We start from the raw sequence: 18,875 nt of genomic DNA, 5'->3' as shown, positions 1-18,875 counted from the left end.
TAAATAGCAGAGATGAGGCAGATCAAGAGCACAAGGGATGGGGAGGAGAGGGCCTTGATTCAGAAATGCTGAGTTCTGAAGGTAATAGCATCAAGTTCAGAGCTGGGTCATTCTAGCAGTCTTAATGAAAAACAAAGAAAGGGGAAAAATAGAAACAGGGATCAACTGCCTGGAAATGAGGCTGGCAGTACAGAAGGCCAGGTGGGCGTTGGTATCTCTCCTATTCCAGGAACTCTCCTTTTTTCCAGATTATTCTTTTCCTATCAAAAATAACTTGGCTGTGTTTTTAAGTTTAAAGACTATGAAGTGTACACACATACACCCCCTAACTTTAAAAAATAATGTTTAATTGCCTTGTCTTGACTCAGTGGGTTCAATAATTCTCCCCCTTCCTTCCTGCTTTTTCCATTAGCTTAAACTCCATATTTTTTTTTTTCTGTCTTATTTTCCTTTAAACATGATTTTGGTCTAAGAACTTTTGCTTCCACAGCCTCATAACTGTTTCAAGGCCCAGACCATTTTACAATGTTATCTGCAGTCTTATGGTTTCAATTTATTTTTTCTTCCATTTGATCCTCTGCACAGCAAGTGAGATTTAGTCATTCTTTCATTCATTGAGTCTAGCAATTTGTTGAACATTTATTACGTGCCAGACACATACTACCTCCTGCTCAGGTAGCCGTGATGAAAAACAAGCTCCTTACTGTTACAGATGTCATAGTCAGGTAGGGGATGTAGACACTAATCCTATAATCACACAAAGAAATAAAAACAGCCACTGTGATATATTCACTACAGGATAGGTACATGACAATTTGAGAGTGTTCAGAAATAACCAGTCAAGGAAAAGTTCTTTGGGAAAGTAAGGTTTGAGCTGAGAACTGCAGAATGGGGAGCAGTTAGGAAAAAGGATCGGGAGCATCCAGGCAGGTAGAATATGGTCTTGGGGTGAGAGGGAGCAAGTTGAGTGAAGGGGACTAAGAGAAGGCCAGTGGGGTAGCAGGAAGTTTCTAGAAAAGCATAGTGGGAAACGGTTCTGGTTTCATGCTGTGGAAATTCATGCACTACTTTCTCTAGTCTGTGTTAGGGAGTTTTTTTTTTTTAAGAAGTTGAATATTTTATTATTAAATTGTTTATTCTTCTGCAAGTCTGTTGCTTCACTATATAAAAATAGCACCAGCAAACACAGCAAAATTAAGCAAACACAGCAAAATTAAGATAGTAATATTCTTCACTGGACACTATACAACTAACAAACTTTCCTCCACTGGCAGTTATTTCTAGTGGGAAGATAATTTTGACCCAAATCCAAGGATAGCTGTAAGCAAGTTACAATGTCATATAAGGTTTAAGATAACCATGTTATCCTTGAATTACATAATTTTTGTAATCAGTTTTACCAGAGATAATTTCAGGAATTCTGAATATTGTAACTGGAGCCTAGCCTAAAAATCACAGGATGCTGTGGAAAAGATGCACACTGTTTATCTGGAGTCAGTAGAAAGTTAAGGGGTATTTTCTTCAGGAAACATTGTTAGAAGTAGCTTCTTTTGCTAAAAGTTGCTTTTTAAATATCTATCCACCACTAATTTAAGACAACTATGATAGATTTAATTGTTTCAAAGTAGTTTATTTTGGGGTTCCATTTTCACTCCTCAATAGACTTTATGTATTTCTCATATGCTTCTTTACTCATTAGTTCATCTAGTTCTGAAGGGTTACTGAATGTCATCTTGATCAGCCAACCATCTTCATAACAAGACTTGTTGACAAGTCCTGGATTTTCTGCTAGAGCTTTATTAATTTTAGTTACTTCTCCTGATAGAGGAGAATAGAGTTCACTAGCAGCTTTCACACTTTCCAAAGCACCGAACTCCTCTTGTTTGTTCAACTTTGTCCCAACTTCAGGCAGACTACAGTAAACAACATCTCTCAAAGCTTCCTGTGCAAAACTGCTGATTCCCACTGTTGCAACACCGTTTTCTGTTGTTACCCATTTTTTGTGTTTTTTTGTGAATTTCCGCACCGACAGCAGAGTAGGGCCGGTGCGCAGCGCCCGGACGGCACCCACCCACAGTCCCCAGGGCGGCAGCGAGCAGGGCGCGCTAGGTGCCGAGATGGCGCGCAGGCTGCCAACCGCGCCGCGCACAGCGCCATGTTCGCACGGGTGCAGAGGGCCTCCGCGCAGCACCTAGAGCACCCCGGCCGGCCGGGGCTGTTAGGGAGTTTTGACGTTATCCTAAGGGCGATGGCAATCCATTAGACTGTTCTTTGGGTCCTTGTGTGTGGTGGTGGTGGGGAGGATGTGAGCATATTTATTTCTGAAAATGCCACTTTGGCTACAGCATGGAGAACGAATTGGTGTCTGGCTAAGTGTGACTATAGATAAAATTTAAAAGCTATCACTTTCTGTGTGTTAAGCACTGTTGTAAAGGGTTTTTCTACACTTTGTCATTGAATCTTCACAACCCTATGTGAATGGAGTAGCTACAGTTATTATCCCCACTTAACCTGTGAAAAAAACTGAAGCTCAGAGAAGTGAAGAGACTTGCCCAAGATGGCATAGCTGGGATGTGGCAGAGCTGGGATTCTATCCCATAGGGCTATTAAGCTCACTCACCTGTTTCTTTCCTCCTCCCAGCCCCTCCCTTCTGGCAGCCACCACTTGTTCTCTGTATCTGTGACTCTGTTTCTGTTTTGTTATGTTTGTTCACTTGTTTTTTGGATTCCACATTTAAGTGAAATCATATGGTATTTGTCTTTGTCTGACATTTCACTTAACACAATACCCTTTAGGTCCTTCCATGTTGTTGCAAATAGCAAGATTTCATTTCTATGGCTGAGTATGGCTTTTCCAGTGGTCATGTATGGATGAGAGTTGGACTGTGAAGACACCTGAGCACTGAAGAATTGCTGCTTTTGAACTGTGGTGTTGGAGAAGACTCTTGAGAGTCCCTGGGACTGCAAGGAGATCCAACCAGTCCATTCTGAAGGAGATCAGCCCTGGGATTTCTTTGGAAGGAATGATGCTAAAGCTGAAACTCCAGTACTTTGGCCACCTCACGTGAAGAGTTGACTCATTGGAAAAGACTCTGATGCTGAGAGGGATTGGGGGCAGGTGGAGAAGGGGACGACAGAGGATGAGATGGCTGGATGGCATCACCGACTCGATAGACACGAGTTTCAGTGAACTCCGGGAGTTGGTAATGGACAGGGAGACCTGGCGTGCTGCGATTCATGGGGTCGAAAAGAGTCGGACACGACTGAGCGACTGAACTGAACTGACTATTCCATTGCATATATACCACATATTCTTTATCCATCCATCTACTGATGGGCACTTCCATATCTTGGCAATTGAAATAATGCAGCTATGAACATAGGGGTGCATGTATCTTTTCTAATTAGTGTTTTTTTGTTTTGTTTTCTTCAGGTAGAGCCGCCTGATAGTTTTGAATGAAACTGCCATCAGAAGTTTCCTATTTCATAAGCTTGTTGTTTTTCTTCCTCCACGTCAGGGGTTACTTGGCCTTCTACCTGCAGATTCAGTCCCACCTGAGTCCCTGGACCAATCCTGATTTTAGACAAGAATAACCCAGGCCACTCCAGTATTCGTGCCTGGAGAATCCCATGGACAGGGGAGCCTGGTGGGCTGCAGTTCGTGGGATTGCAAAGAGTCAGACACAACTGAGCGATTGAACAACAAGCCAGGCAGTTCCAGCCTAGCCATCAGGTTTTCAGTATTAAAATATCAATGTTGCCTTAACTTGCTTCCTATTTCTGAAATCTGGGCTTTTTGGCTTTCTGCCATGTATCTGAGTCCTTGTCTTGGCCAAGTGAAACAATGGCTATGAAAATGTTTTGGAAATGATAGTGCTTAATATATGTACCTAGCATAGGGTGTGAGTACACAGTAGATTTTCAGTAAATAGTAGCTACTGCTACCTGGATCATGGCTTGGTTATTGCAAGTCAACCAAGCAAAGTCACAAGGAACAGAGTTCAACTGCAGTATCTTTTCAAGAAGTGACAAACCCTCTCCTCTAGAGAGCCTTCTTGTCCTGCTCTTGACAGGGTATTGCTCTCTCTGATTTTCCACTGACTAGTCTGTGCGTCTTCCCAACCTGGTTCATAAAGTGGAGGGTAGAATATTCAAAAAGAGCCTGGATTCTGGAATCAGTTCTGCATTTGAATTCTGACTGCATGACCTTAGGAAAGATGCTTAACCATTCTCCAATTTCATCATCTGTGAAATCATAAATACTTCATACCCCTTGGCAATCGAATTAAGCAAAGTACATAAGGGCATTGGTATTCAGTAAGCATGAGCTTCTCTTTCTTTCTTTCCTTCCTTATTCCATGTACCTCTGCAAAACTGGTCCAATTTGGTCTTGGGCTGTCGGACTCTGAAGCAGCCCTTGTTTAACTGTTATTAATAAAAATGCCCCATAACCTTCTCAATAGCATGCCCTAAACTTTGGTCTGCTTTATTCTTGTGCAAGCTAATATGACACATTCCGACCACCAGGGCTGTGTGTACCTAATTACTGCTTGACTAGCTCAGTTAATATTAACTGAGAATTTACTTTGTGAAAGGTACCATAGGAAATATTAATCCACCTCCTTCCTGACTCTTTACATTGGGCTGACTTACCTGCCCTTCTTTTCAGCACATCCCTGTGGGCCTCTCTGAAGCCACCCCCAGTAGTTAGCAGGCATTGTAATGAATTGATGTGCCTTCTCGTGCCCCTAATTAGTCTTGATTTGATTTTACTTTATCTTGTTTTCCTGTTTCTCTCCTTGACTGTGTGCTCTGATTTTGATCATTCCCATCTTTGTTCCTTCCAGGACTTGATCTTTTCCCTGACTTTCTCTTTGGCATTTGGACTTTGGCAGACTGGCATCCTTTCTGGCTTAGCTCCTCATTTTGGGTCTGGGGTTTCCTGTTGCCTCTGGTGACAGAACTTCTTTCTTGATCCAGTTTTCCTGTCCAATGGGTTCCTAATGCTTGTTCAAATCTGAATTATGTTTAGATAAGTCAATCATGGTGGCCCAGGGTGAGGATAGGGTGAGAGCAGGGGAGTGCTAACCAATACAAATTACATGACTTGTCTTGCTGCCCACAGGGAACACACACACTGAGCAAGCAATGACTGGTAGGTATCTAGCGTGTACTCATTATACACATAATACCAACCAACAAACTCGATGCATCTGAAAACGAAAATCCCAACACCAGAGAATGGTGGATCTGGCAGTCTGGCCCATCGAGGCCAAGTTGGCCTGGGGCGGTAAAATTGTCTTCTGGTGTTTTTAAAAATATACATCAGTATATCTTTCAGAGGTGCCTGATTTACAGGCAAGGAAGACACTCTTAGAAGACCTGGTTTTGAAACAGGAGGAAAGGGAGCAGGCACAACCTCTAAAAGAGTGATATAGCCCTTGAGGATACAACATAGACATAAACTGTTTAGAACCAACTAGGACCAAAATGGCAGAAGATTCTACTTCCAGTTGTCCCTGAGCCTCATTAGAGCTCACTGTAATATATTAGCATCTAAATGATATACCTACAGGTGCCATCGTAGTCCTGAGGCTAACTATAGAAGGTCAAAAGTGGACAGTGGCCCAGTTCTTAGAAATTTCTGCCCCTTCCCCCAACTATTTAGAATAATCCTCCCACTCATTAGCCTATGAAATTAACCAGCCCATACAAACTAACCACCCCATATTTGGGGGCCTCTTACCTTCTGAGATGGCCCACATACTGTCTGTGGAGTGTTCCTCCCAAGGTCATTCTGTCTATGGAATGTGTATCTCTCTAAATAAATCCACTTCTTACTTGTGACTTTGTCTTTCACTGAATTCTTTCTGTAATGAGATATAAAAAACCCGAGCTTCCTTAAGTCCTGAGACCAGATGTATGATCTCAATGAAAAGATAATGGGTTTGGACTTCCCTGGTGGTCCAGCGGTTAAGTCTCCATGCTCCCAATGCAAAGGGCACAGGTTTGATCCTTGGTCAGGGAACTAAGATCCCATATGCTGCATAGCACAGCCAAAAAAAAAAAAAAGATAGTGGGTTCAAGTTCCAGTTCACAGATTCAAGTCCCAGTCTGAGCTGTGTTTTCAGTTTAATATGCTTTACAGATATTTTAAAATAATTTCAAGATCAGTTTTTCTTATTTTAACCACTTAAAATATATTTCATTGCTCATTTTGCTATTAAGATCATAATTTTAGAATATGTGATTCTCATAAAAAGAAACTCTGTTTGCAGTAGGGCCAAAATAACTGAGACTTATAGCAGAAATATCGTAATTGTATTGTTGTTATAGTGTATACTTTTCATACTTTTGTTCTACAAGATGCAGCTGAAGCCACACTCAAATCTGATACATACAGTTCTATGAAAATATGATCAGAGAAGGCAATGGCACCCCACTCCAGTACTCTTGCCTGGAAAATCCCATGGACGGAGGAGCCTGGTAGGCTGCAGTCCATGGGGTCTCTAGAGTCGGACGACTGAGTGACTTCACTTTCACTTTTCACTTTCATGCATTGGAGGAGGAAATGGCAACCCAGTCCAGTATTCTTGCCTGGAGAATCCCAGAGGACGGGGGAGCCTGGTGGGCTGCCGTCTATGGGGTTGCACAGAGTCAGAGACGACTGAAGCGACTTAGCAGCAGCAGCAGCAGCAGCAGCCCATGTAATGAAGCTTCCAGAGAAACCTAAAAGGCCAGAATTTAGAAAGCTGCTGGGTTGGTAAATTTGGGAAATTTGGGGACAGTGGCAGCCTGGAGAGAGCATAGGAAGCTCCTCATCCTTTCCCCATACCTTTCCATGTGCATCTCTTCCCTCTGGCTGTTTCTGAGTTCTATTCTTTTATCATAAGCTGCTAATCTAGTAAAATCTAGTAACAGTTTCCCTCAAATTCTGTGAGCCACTCTATTAAATTAACTGACCCCAAGGAGAAGCTTGTTGGAACCTACACTCTATAACTGGTTGCTGAGAAGCACAGGTGATAACCTGAAGTTGGGGGATGGGACAGTTTTGTGGGACTGAGCCCTGACCTTGTAGAATCCGATGCTATCTCTGGGTGGATAGGGTCAACATTGAGCTGAATTGTAAGGCAGCCAGCTGGTGTGTGGAGAGTTATTTGCTGCTTTGAGGGATAAGACCTGCCCCCTCCACCACACACACACACTGAAACACACATTGGAATTGGGTTCAGTACCCAGATTAAGTGTTCAAAGGGACACAGCAAGCTCCAGCACTGAAGACCATCCATGTGCTGATGTTTGGAATCAGACAAATAATTGCTCTTGGTATGTGGAAGCAGCCCCAGTTCATGGTGCACAGAGAGTGTTTGGGCTCTGGTCAAGTAAGTTGAAGTCAGGGCAGGCATTGAGGCTCATTGAGGAACTGGAGGACAAAGCAAGACTCCAAGCCAGGAGGTCACTTTTCTAGACTGAGCAACCCCACGGCGGATTAGCAGAAGAACTCATGTACTCATGTGAGCATGTTCAGGCTTCCCTTCAGGTCTGCCAGTTTAAGAAGATCAAGAGTTCTTTCTTTTTTTATTTTTATTTTTTAAATTTTATTTTATTTTCAAACTTTACATAATTGTATTAGTTTTGCCAAATATCAAAATGAATCCACCACAAGAGTTCTTTCAAATATGAATCCTCTAGGTCTCAAGCCTTCATAGGCTGAACCTGACTATCTATTGGGTTATTATTTGCCTCTCTTTGCAATGCCACAGGGACTAGCAGGGCCAAACTCCAAGCTAAAAGTAGCATTAGTTTGAGAAGTCATGGGGCTGCTATATACAAAAATCCATTTTATGTACCATTTCCCAGGATCATCTGTATTGCTCAAGAAGTATTTGTTGAGGGTTCATTGGTGTGATAGTCAGTTTTATGTCCCATCTTGGCTAGGCCTAGGTATCCAGATATTTATTCAAGTGTTATTCTAGATATTGCTCACAAGGTATTTTGAGGTGAGATTAACATTTAAATCAGTAGACTTTGAATAAAGCATGTTACTCTCAGTAACAGGCCCAGTCGGTCGGCCTCATCCAATCAGTTGAAGGCCTTAATAAGACAAATTTTGACCTCCTTCTAGGAAGAAGGACTTCTGCCAGGAGACTGGCCTGAACTTCAACATCAACTCTTCCTTGGCTCTCCAGCCTGTGGGTCTCCACAATTGTGAGAAACAATTCCTTAAATTAATCAACAGTCTCTAGATATCTCTTATATATTAGGCTGGCAAAAAAGTTCCTTCAGGTTTTTCCATACTGGCTGATGGAAAAAGCTGAACAAACTTTTTAGCCAACCCAATATATATTAATATATAACCTTGTATATATGATACATATGGGTGCATGCTAAGTCACTTCAGCCATATCTGACTCTTTGCAACCCTGTGGAGTCTGCAGCCCAGCAGACTCCTCTGTCCATGGGATTCTCCAGGCAAGAATACAGGAGTGGGTCGCCATGCCCGCCTTCAGGGGATCTTCCTGACCCAGGGATTGAACCCAAGTTGCTTTGGCAGGCAGGTTCTTTACCACTAGTGCCACCTGGGAAGCCCATATAATATGTATCTATAAACTTACATCTTGTATGTGTGTGTGTGTGTGTGTGTGTATATATATATATATATATATAATGTTTATACCTTACTAGTTCTGTCTTACTAGTTGTCTTTCTGGACAACACTGACTAACATAGTTTTCATAATTTCCATTATGAAATTACATAAATTTCACTCCATTGAAGAGCATCATTTGCTTATGTCATGTTTTCTTCCGAACTATTCTATTAATAGCATCTCTAGACTTTTCCCTCACCTGGTTCTATGATAAGGGTAATAGAAAAAAAATTGCAGAGCTGAGAAACTTTATATATTAACACATTTTGAAACAATCTGCTTTCAAGACCTGTTTGTTTTCAACATCAAAACTGACCATCATCATAACGATGTGTGGAAAAGTAGTCACTTGAGAATAAAATGTTAAACACTGAAGGCTATTCAAGGATGTTGTGGACAGACTCGTTTGAACTGATTTCAGTTGCGCAAGTTCTTTCAAATACTGGGAGGGGGATACATAAAAATGCAAGTGGTGATCTCATGGTTGACCAAGCCTGCCTTCCGGCTTTCTATGCAGCAGAATGCTGTGTTGTTGCTTAGAGCTGTGACTTCTCACGGGATATACATTATTCAGTTTTTAGTTAGTTTGTTATCTCAGTACAAGTTAATATTAAAGTTCGTGTGTGGTCTTTAAGATGCTTTTGAGTCCATCACATCACCAATATATTTATAAGCTTGAGAAAGATTAGTATGAGGTAACTTAAAATATGAGTGGTTCCCCTGTGAATTTAGGTCAGATACTTTCTTAGTAATGAAGTTGCTAAGTGTTGAAACTCCTTTTTCCCTGAAGGCATTTAAATTTTAGTTTTGGTTGGACATCTTCCTGGTGGTTGAAAGCTACTAACTATGGACATTCCTAAAGCTGTTTTCTCAAGTTTCTTGTATTTTTCTTTTCTTTGGCTTCATGTTTGCTGTTTCCAGCTGTTTATGTTTTGATCAGTTGTTTTCTAAATATTCAATTTCCTTTAACACATTCAATAAAAAAAAAAAAAACTGGATTTCTTGGTTAGAGACTACTACATTTATAAAAACTATTGTTTTATTGTGAAATTAGAGTCATCCATTAAAAGCTACTTTTGGTTTCACTAGAGTGTATTGATGATTTCTTATCTAGGCTACATACAGAGCCAGAACCTAGAATTGTGTTTGAGAGGGGACTCAACAAATACTTCCTCAATTAATTTAGTTGATAAAAGCTGAGCAAAAATTGATGATAAAGAGAATGGCAACCATCCTGTGCAGAAAGAGTTCTCTTTTAACAAATACCATTATATCCTCCCCTTTTCTCCCATTTGCTACTTTAAAATACACACAAATATAGTTTTGCTATTTTAGTTCTTGAATAAAAAAATCATAAACCCTGGAGAATATATAAGAAATGAATAATAATGGTTGTGTGGCACGGGGGTAGTAGATGGATATGACCGAAATGGGAAGAACTTTTAACTGGATATCAGTTTATGACATTTTTGGTTTTGAACCTTGTGAAATTGTTATTCAAAACTTAAAGAAAGAAACTAAGAGGGAGGGGACATATGTATACCTATGGCTAATTCATGTTGATGTATGACAGAAATCAAACCAATATTGTAAAGCAATCATCAATTATTTAAAAATAAATAAATATAATTATAAAAAAGAAAAAAAGATAAATTGCATGGATAAAGTGGATAAGTCCCTTCCCCCAAAATAAAAATGTATCCTTTTGGAATGATATTTATATATAATAACTGTATTTGAATATCTGTACAGGAGTAACTGTAATATTAATAGGTTTGGGTGGTTTTTAAAATATGTATCATTGATATTTTGTGAATGTATCATTTTAAACTGTTTTAAGTACCTTGAAACCAATTGAATCATTTTACAAAGTGTCACTTAAGAGTAGTTTAGATTGGGGACTTCCCTGATGCTCCAGTGGTTAAGACTCCACACTTCCACTGCAGGAGGCCCAGGTTTGATCCCTGGTTGGGGAACTAAGATTCCACATGGAGTGCAGTGTGGCTGGGACAAAAAGAAGCAGTAAAACAAAGTAGTTTAAATACAGTAATGCAGAAATTTTTGGTTGCCTTGAAGCTTATGAAATGGGATTCTATTTATATAGCTGCCTCAATTACTCATTTCTGCACAACAGATTACCCCCAAATTTAGAGGCTTAAAATGTTTGATTTGCTCACTAGCCTGTGATCTGGCAGTCTTCCCCAGTGGTCTGTGGTAAAAAATTTGCCTCCAGTGCAGGAGACACAGAAGTTGAGGGTTAGATCCCTGGGTTGTGAAGATCCCTGGGAGGAGGACATGGCAACCCACTCCAGTATTCTTGCCTGAAGAATCCCATGGACAGAGGAGCCTGGTGGGCTACAGTTCATGGGACCACAAAGAGTTGGACACAAATGAGCATGCACGCATTGTGATCTGGGCTTGGTCTGGGTTGGGTTTATCTGGGTGGAGTGTTAGCAGGGTTTATGTCTGTGGTTGGGTTTATTCATTTGTCTGGTGGTGGTTGGCTGTCAGCTGGAGTGGTGGAAGAATCTAGGCCAAGTGTCACTCACACTCCAGCAGGCTACCCTGAACTTCTTCATATGGTTGATGGGTTCTACCAGTAGCAAAGGAGAGCAGGCTCCAATACGTACGTGCTTTGCAAGCCTCTGCTGGTGACATGCTTGCTTATGTCCCACTAGCCAAAGCAAGTCACAGAGACAATGTGAGAGGCCAAGCTCAGGGTTACTGTGTTAAAGGACTACAGGAAGACCATGTGTCCAGGGAGGTGTGATTCAATGGGGGACATTACTATAACAGTAATTGCTACCATTTCTAAAAAATTTCCATTATTTTATCAAAGCATTGATATTAAACAAACTCAACTCATGGTCTAGCAATTCTGTATACAACTGAGAACTAATGATAAGTTACAGCTGTTGTACTCTGATTTGGGCTTCCCTAGTAGCTCAGATGGTAAAGCATCTATCTGCAATGCAAGAGACCCAGGTTCAGTCTCTGGGTCAGGAATATCCCCTGCAGAAGGAAATGGCAACATACTCCAGTATTCTTGCCTGGAGAATTCCATGGACAGAGGAGCCTGGTGGGCTATAGTCCATGGGGTCACCAAAGAGTCAGACATGACTGATCGGCTAACACACACACATTGTACTCTGATTTAAGGCTTTAACACCACTTAATATTATTATGTAAAAAACTAAGACATCTTATCACCGCTTCTTATTACAGTTAGAATAATATTAAAATTCCTTGCACAGACCACAGGCTGTTAGCAGTTTTATTTTTATCCTCATTTTCACAGTATCATGCTCTATACCACTCAGCCCTTAACTTACCGTTCTTCAGCTATAATGGCTATTCTTCTATTACTTTAATCCATCCAATTCATCCCCACCTCAGGGCTTTTCACTTGTCATTTCCTCCCTGGAATGGCTTTCTCTCAGATCTTTGCTTGGGTGGCTTCTTCTCTTCATTCAGAGCTCAGTGCAAATTTTGCTTCTTAAGAGCATTATTTCCTGACCATTTCTTTAGAAATAGCTCCTCCCATCTCAAATCACTGGCTGTCGCATTTCTCTTGTTTTCAGGTTTTTTGTTTTGTTTTTAAAGAATTTTAAAATTTCATGTATTTATTTATTTATTTTTGGCTGCCCTGGCTTTTCATTGCTTTGCTCAGGCTTTCTCTAGTTGCAGTGAGTGGGGGCTACTCTTCGTTGTGGAGCACAAGCTCTAGGCACATGGGCTTCAGTAGTTGCAGCATGGTAGGCTCCGCTATTGTGGCTCACGGACTTAGTTGCTCTGTGGCAGGTGGAATCTTCCAAGGATCAAACTAGTGTCCCCTGCATTGGCAAGCAGATTCTTATCCAATGCGCCACCAGGGAAGTCCTCATTTCTTCATTTTTTCTTCATGCACTTCTTATTGCCTGAAATTATCTTGCTTATTCAATTGTATTTGTTGTTGTTTAGTTGCTAAGTCTGAGCGACACCCGCGACCCCATGGATTGTATCCCACCCAGCTCCTCTGTCCATGAGATTTCTCAGGCAAGAATACTAGAGTGCGTTGCCATGCCCTCCTTCAGGGGGTCTTCACGACCTGGGGATCAAACTCGTGCCTCCTGTGTCTTCTGCATTGGCAGGCGGTTCTTTAACACTAGCGCCACCTGGGAAGCTGGTAGAACACATAGCAGATACTCAATACTCAATAAATGTTTGCAAAATTAATGAATAAATGAACTAAAGGACTAACATATTCAGTCTTGATGCAGGAATCCTTGCCTTTAAGATGAGGAGGTTGGGTCTTCTCTAAGATCCTTTCCAACTCAGAAATTTTAACTTCCCATTCATATAACTCAAGTTTTAGATGAATTTTGAGCAGAGGGGGAAAAGCTGTCTGTAACAAGGATCATGGTAATAAATATGTATTTATTAAATATAATACTATTTATTAACTGTTTCCTGTTGGAAAAAAATCTGTTGTAGTGATTTTCAAAAATATAAAAAAAGGTAGGTAGAATTTAGGAAGAGGAATGATAGTGTAACTTAAGTTTAAAAAAACTAATAGACATTCTTTTTACTATATCATTGCCAAAAGTATCTTAAAACATTTTTTTAGTTTTATTGAGATTTAATTGACATATGACATTATGTAAGTTTAAGGTGTATAAATGTGATGATCTGATATACACTCAAGTATCTTGAGTAAAAATTATATATAATAGCTTTTTCATTTTCCACTGAGAAGGCCAGAGCAAGGCAGAGGCACTAGAATACAAACATTTTCATCAAAATGATGTAGCCTAAATTCTGGAGCTGCTCTGCTCAGGATCAGTGTTCAGCTCTGCCTCTTAATACCTGTGAATCCTTATGGAAGTTATTTAACCTTCGGTGCTTCACATTGCACCTCTGTGAAATGAAGACACTCATGACACCTACCTCATAGGATTGCTGTGAGGATTAAATGAAATAATATTTCTAAAGGGCTTAGCACAGTACCTGGTCCACCATAGCACTCAACAAATATTAACTCTAGTCTTTGAGAGTAATAAGGGAAACAGTAGTGAGTGTCATATTGAAGAATGACAAGCAAAAATGTCCTAGAGTGAGATGGGAAACTTAGAAGAGTTTAGAACGTTTGTAACATTCCTAAGGCTGCACAGCTAATTACTAGCAAAGTGTTAGAGTTGGGCAAGATGGGTGTGGCTATTTAATGGGGTAGCTCCTGGCTGTACATATTTCATGCTGTGGGGAAATAGTTGTTAAAAAAATTAGTTTTTCCAAGAATGTCAGGAAAGTTAAAATTCAGGTGAAATACAGTTTCCCGTATCATGAATGTTAAAGTAGAGTTTGGATATAAACACTACATATATATGGATATAAGGTGGGGTTTATATCCAAACTCTGTATTAGGTTGGAGACAGAAAAGGCTACCCACTCCAGTATTCTGGTCTAGAGAATTCCATGGACTGTATAGTCCATGGGGTCACAAAGAGTGGGACACGACTAAGCGAGTTTCACTCACTTTGACCTGGCTTGAATTAAAGAGAGACAACCTTAAAATCATTTATGTCAGGTAGATAAATCACATTCTAAAACTTTAATCCCTGAGATGAAGTGGCTGGTGTGAAGTTCCAAGGATCATTTAATCATAATACAGGATAGCTTCATTAATATGCACTTCACTGATTGAGAATATGCAGACCAAAACTGAGATTTTGCCCTCTTCATGGCAATGCAGGAGACCCCAGTTTGATCGCTGGGTTGGGAAGATCCCCTGGAGAAGGCAATGACTATCCACTCCAATATTCTTACCAGGAGAATTCCATGGACAGAGGAGCCTGGCAGGCTATAGTCTATGGAGTCACAAAGAGTCAGACATGACTGAGCGACTTTCACTTTTCATGGAAAAATAAAAACATTGCCAAGAACATCAGTATTATAAATATGACTATATTAGAAGAGTATAAAGTACTTAAAGGAATAAACACTGTTGATGCCTTCTTCTACGTGCAATTGGTATGCTAATACATTGGGTTGTCCAAAAAGTTGTCCAGGAAAATCCCGAATGAACTTTTTCGCTAACCCAACAGTTGTCCATAACAAAACATAATTATTAGGGGCTTGAGTTAATGACTTAACAATATTTGTGTGCTCCCAATGTGCCAGGCTTCATTTGAGACACTGGGGTTCACCAACAAACAAGACACACCTAGTTCATTCCTCCATGAGGCTTACATTCTAGCATGAAGGCAAATAATGGTTTACAGTAATGGGGTGATACTATTTGAGTACAAGGTGCTTTGGGAATATTACAGAACTATCCATTCTAGTCTAAGATATGAGAAAAGGTCATCTGGAGAAAAACATTAATCTGAGATCTGGAGATTAGCAGAAGTTGCTTGGGAGAAAAGGACTTGGGGCATGGCGTGCTTAGACAGAGGAAATAGCACATGGGAAGTATTAGATGCCCTTAGTTGGCTGACTGTCTTCCTGATTAATAGAGCGGGTCTATCTATCAAGGGTTTCTACCAACTCTTTGCCAGTCTAATTTGCACTTCTCTATATAGTTGAAAGTAATACAATTGTTTTTCTTTAAAAATATTCATGTGATTCCAAATCCTCAAAAATTCAGACAAAGCATTGCTTTTATTTTTTAAATGTCTTCTGTTCTAAACTTGATACACTCAGTGGGTAATTCCTGCTCCCTATTTCTCTTCTGACTGGTCAGAAATGTAACAGTTGGTCTTCCATATGCAATTAATCCTTTAGAATTTTCATATTTTTCTGTACTATCATGTTTGCCATTCTATCATATTACTACATAATGCCTTTGTAGTTTATTAGTAGTACTTAGGAAAACTTTTAATGTGTAGATAATAAAAGTTACATCTTCTATGTCATTTCTTACACTTGTAGGGTATTGTGCAAGGGGAGTGCTGCTGGAGACAATTCTCTGGTATATATAAGTATATAATTTTAGGTTATTTCAGGTCAGTAAACCAGATCTCTAAACTTACCATGTCCAATATGGTAGCCACTAGCCACATGTGACTATTGAGTAGTTAGTATATAGCCAGTCCAAGTTAAGATGTGTTGTAAGTATAAAATACACACTGGATTTCAAAGGCTTAGGACAAAAAAAAGAGTAATATAAAACGTCTCATTAATTCTTTTTTGTAATGATCACTTGTTGAAAATATTTTGGTTTCATTGACTTAGATAAAATGTTATTAAATTAATTTCACCTGTTTCCTTTTACTTATTAAAATATAGCTATTTGAAAATTTAAAATTGCATGTGTGGCTAATGTTTTTGGCTCACATTATATTTCTGTTGGCTGGTGCTACTTTAGACTTTTTTATTTTGTGGGTGTTAGCGGAGGCTGAAGCTAGTCTGAAGTTGTTCTGTGGCTATTAGTAGGCATGAGGCGTCATGACTGCTGGTTAGGGAAGGTTTGACTTTTGCATGGAATCAGTTACCGAAACTGATCAACAACTGCTGATGCAATGGAGACTTCGTTGGGCTGAAAGACTAGAGAAAGAAACTTGATCAGATGCTGTGCAGGTCTCACCTAATGATAAGAGGCAGAGACCCCCAACAATAGCATGTTTATGAAACTGGGACCATTGTTCCCAAGAAGCTCCTGCTACTTTGCCGTTGAAATCTTCTAATGTAATGTTACATTAGAAGAAAGCTAGGTGATGGACAGGGATGCCTGGCGTGCTGTGATTCATGGGGTCACAAAGAGTTGGACGTGACTGAGTGACTGAACTGAACTGAGCTGAACCTGAAAAAACTTGTTTATAGGCTATAAACAAGTTCCTATAGTCACATTTACTATCTTCAAGAATGAAGAAGGCTGCTGCTGCTGCTAAGTGACTTCAGTCATGTCCGACTCTGTGTGACCCCATAGACGGCAGCCCACCAGGCTCACCCATCCCTGGGATTCTCCAGGCAAGAACACTGGAGTGGGTTGCCATTTCCTTCTCCAATGAAGAAGGCAAACCCTGTTAAAAAATACTGTGCAGTTCTGTAGTGCTTTTCATCTTGAAGTACCTTGCTGCTGCTGCTGCTGCTAAGTCGCTTCAGTCGTGTCTGACTCTGTGCGACCCCATAGACGGCAGCCCACCAGGCTCCCCCGTCCCTGGGATTCTCCAGGCAAGAACACTGGAGTGGGTTGCCATTTCCTTCTCCAGTGCATAAAAGTGAAAAGTGAAAGTGAAGTCGCTCAGTTGTCTCCGACTCCTAGCGACCCGATGGACTGCAGCCTACCAGGCTCCTCCGTCCATGGGATTTTCCAGGCAAGAGTACTGGAGTGGGTTGCCATTGCTATTCATTACAGTTTGTGAAATGTTGAATAGTGTGTTACTATCCCATTTACATGCTGGAGAAGAGTTAGAAAATGTAAAAGACTTGCCCAAATGACATAGTATTTAAGGGAGCTCATTTGCTTACATGGAAGAAGTGATATGCAAGTCTTTTCAAAAGTAGTTTTGACATCATATTTCACAGCTAATTATTTTATGTACCCCTTAACTGCTTATGGCTGTGTGTGTGTGCTAAGTAACTGCTTATAGTCTAGTAGGGGGAGGCAGGTATGTACAGAATACCCGAGAGTATTTCAGGTGCTCTGGTGAGATGAATGGGTTTGAGATAATGACAGTATTTAAGACTTCTTTTATATTTTTTTTTAAGATTTTTTCCTGTGGACCATTTTAAAAAAGTCTTTATTGAGTATGTTATAATATTGTTTCTGTCTTATGTTTTTTTGTTTGTTTGTTTGTTTGTTGTTTTTTTTTTTGGCCATGAGGCATGTGGGATCCTAGCTCCTCAACCAGGGATCAAACCTGCACTCCCCATGTTGGAAGGTGAAGTCTTAACCACTGGACCACCAGGGAGGTCCCTATAGTTTCTAGGAATTCTGTAGCGCTTCCTGTGTACCAGGTATAGTTCTAAGTGCTTTCATGTATAGTAACTTATTTAACCTTCAGGAGAATCCAATAGATAAGGAATTATTAGGATCCCTGTGTTACAAAATACAGGTGGGCAAAAAGAGATTCAGGCATTTGCCCAAGGTCACAGTGAGTGGCAGAACTTGGATTCAAACCCAGACAAACTTAGCTCTTCACCACTGCACCGAGGTGTGTGCATTGTCTCCTGGGTGGACAGAAAATATTTCCTAGGGAAAGTGACATTAGCTCTGAGTCTGATAAAAGGAGAAACTGTTTGCTAGGATGTAGAGAGTGGGGCATCCTTATGATGATGATCGTAGGAGCAGAGTCCTGGCAAAATGAAGCAGTCCCCACAAAAGAGACAGGTTTAGGGAAAAGGAGAGGGGAAGGTGGAAAGAAGGGGCATAGGTTAGGCCCAAGCCGAGTTACAGGAAAAGGAAGATCGTGAAAGGAGGAACCTTAAAACTGTTGACAAAGTGAGATTAGTGCAATATCTAAGGATTCATTTACCAAGGCTCCTGCATTCCCCTTTAGCACAGACAGCTGAAAAATTGTGACTATATTTAAGTCACTGGTTGTATAACCCTGGGCAAATCAGTTTAATTCTCTGGGCCTCAATTTTCTCATCTGTGAAATTAAGGGCCAAGATGAAATGGTCTTTGCATTCCTTTCTAGCTCTGGTCTCCTGATTTCTATGAGTTCTAATGTGCAAAGAAGAAGCAATTTGACACTAAATGACATATTTAGATTTGCATTTGAGAAAGATGACACATTTTATACGGTAATATCATGGTACATTTTTTTAAAAAGGCATCTTCTGTTTAAAATTCTACACTTGCTTTGGACACTTGTACTTAAAGAGTGTCACTGTAAGTCCTACAGGCACTTACTCCTGTAAGAGTAAGTGCCTCTCACTCTCTTATGCTTAGCACACCTACATTTCTGTTCATTCTGATGTTTTCTTGTTTCTCACTTGGAAGTGACCTCTTTTTCCCCCCATTGTTCTTTTGGTGTCTCCTCTAGTTAACTAAGGGCTTCCCAGGTGGCTCAGTGGGTTAAAAATCTGTTGCAATGCAGGAGATGCAGAGACGGTTCAATCCCTGGGTCAGGAAGATCTCCTGAAGAAGGGAATGGCTACCTACTCCAGTATTCTTGCCTGGAGAATCCCATGGACAGAGGAGCCTGGTGGGCTACAGTCTATGGGATTGCAAAGAGTCAGACACACCTGAGCACACACCAGTTGTAACTAAGTCTTAAGTGATAACTAAGTCTTTCGTGAGTCT

At 40.5% G+C, this 18,875-nt stretch overlaps 1 protein-coding gene across 1 annotated transcript; it reads right to left on the bottom strand.

Annotated features, from left to right (window-relative positions):
• Nucleotides 1–741: 741 nt before the first annotated feature.
• Nucleotides 742–4,515, bottom strand: LOC133242993 (glycine cleavage system H protein, mitochondrial-like). Its single transcript, XM_061409297.1, has 2 exons — nt 4,453–4,515; nt 742–2,191 (listed from the first exon to the last, which is right to left on the bottom strand). The coding sequence occupies exons 1-2, from the start codon at nt 4,513–4,515 to the stop codon at nt 1,649–1,651; spliced, it is 606 nt and encodes a 201-aa protein (XP_061265281.1). The 3' UTR covers nt 742–1,648.
• Nucleotides 4,516–18,875: the final 14,360 nt, after the last annotated feature.

Source organism: Bos javanicus, chromosome X, assembly GCF_032452875.1.
Source record: "Bos javanicus breed banteng chromosome X, ARS-OSU_banteng_1.0, whole genome shotgun sequence".
Lineage (NCBI taxonomy): Eukaryota > Metazoa > Chordata > Mammalia > Artiodactyla > Bovidae > Bos > Bos javanicus.
The sequence above is the reverse complement of the archived record's forward strand: the minus strand, read 5'-3'. Positions and strand labels throughout refer to the sequence as shown.

What these genes read in the sequence shown, in the direction of transcription:
- LOC133242993 (XM_061409297.1), bottom strand. Translation starts at nt 4,515, where the DNA reads ATGTGTCATATTAGCTTGCACAAGAATAAAGCAGACCAAAGTTTAGGG. An exon ending in TAGGGCATGCTATTGAGAAG is followed by an intron (nt 2,192 to 4,452) that starts GTTATGGGGCAT and finishes GGGGTGCTCTAG; the next exon opens with GTGCTGCGCGGAGGCCCTCT.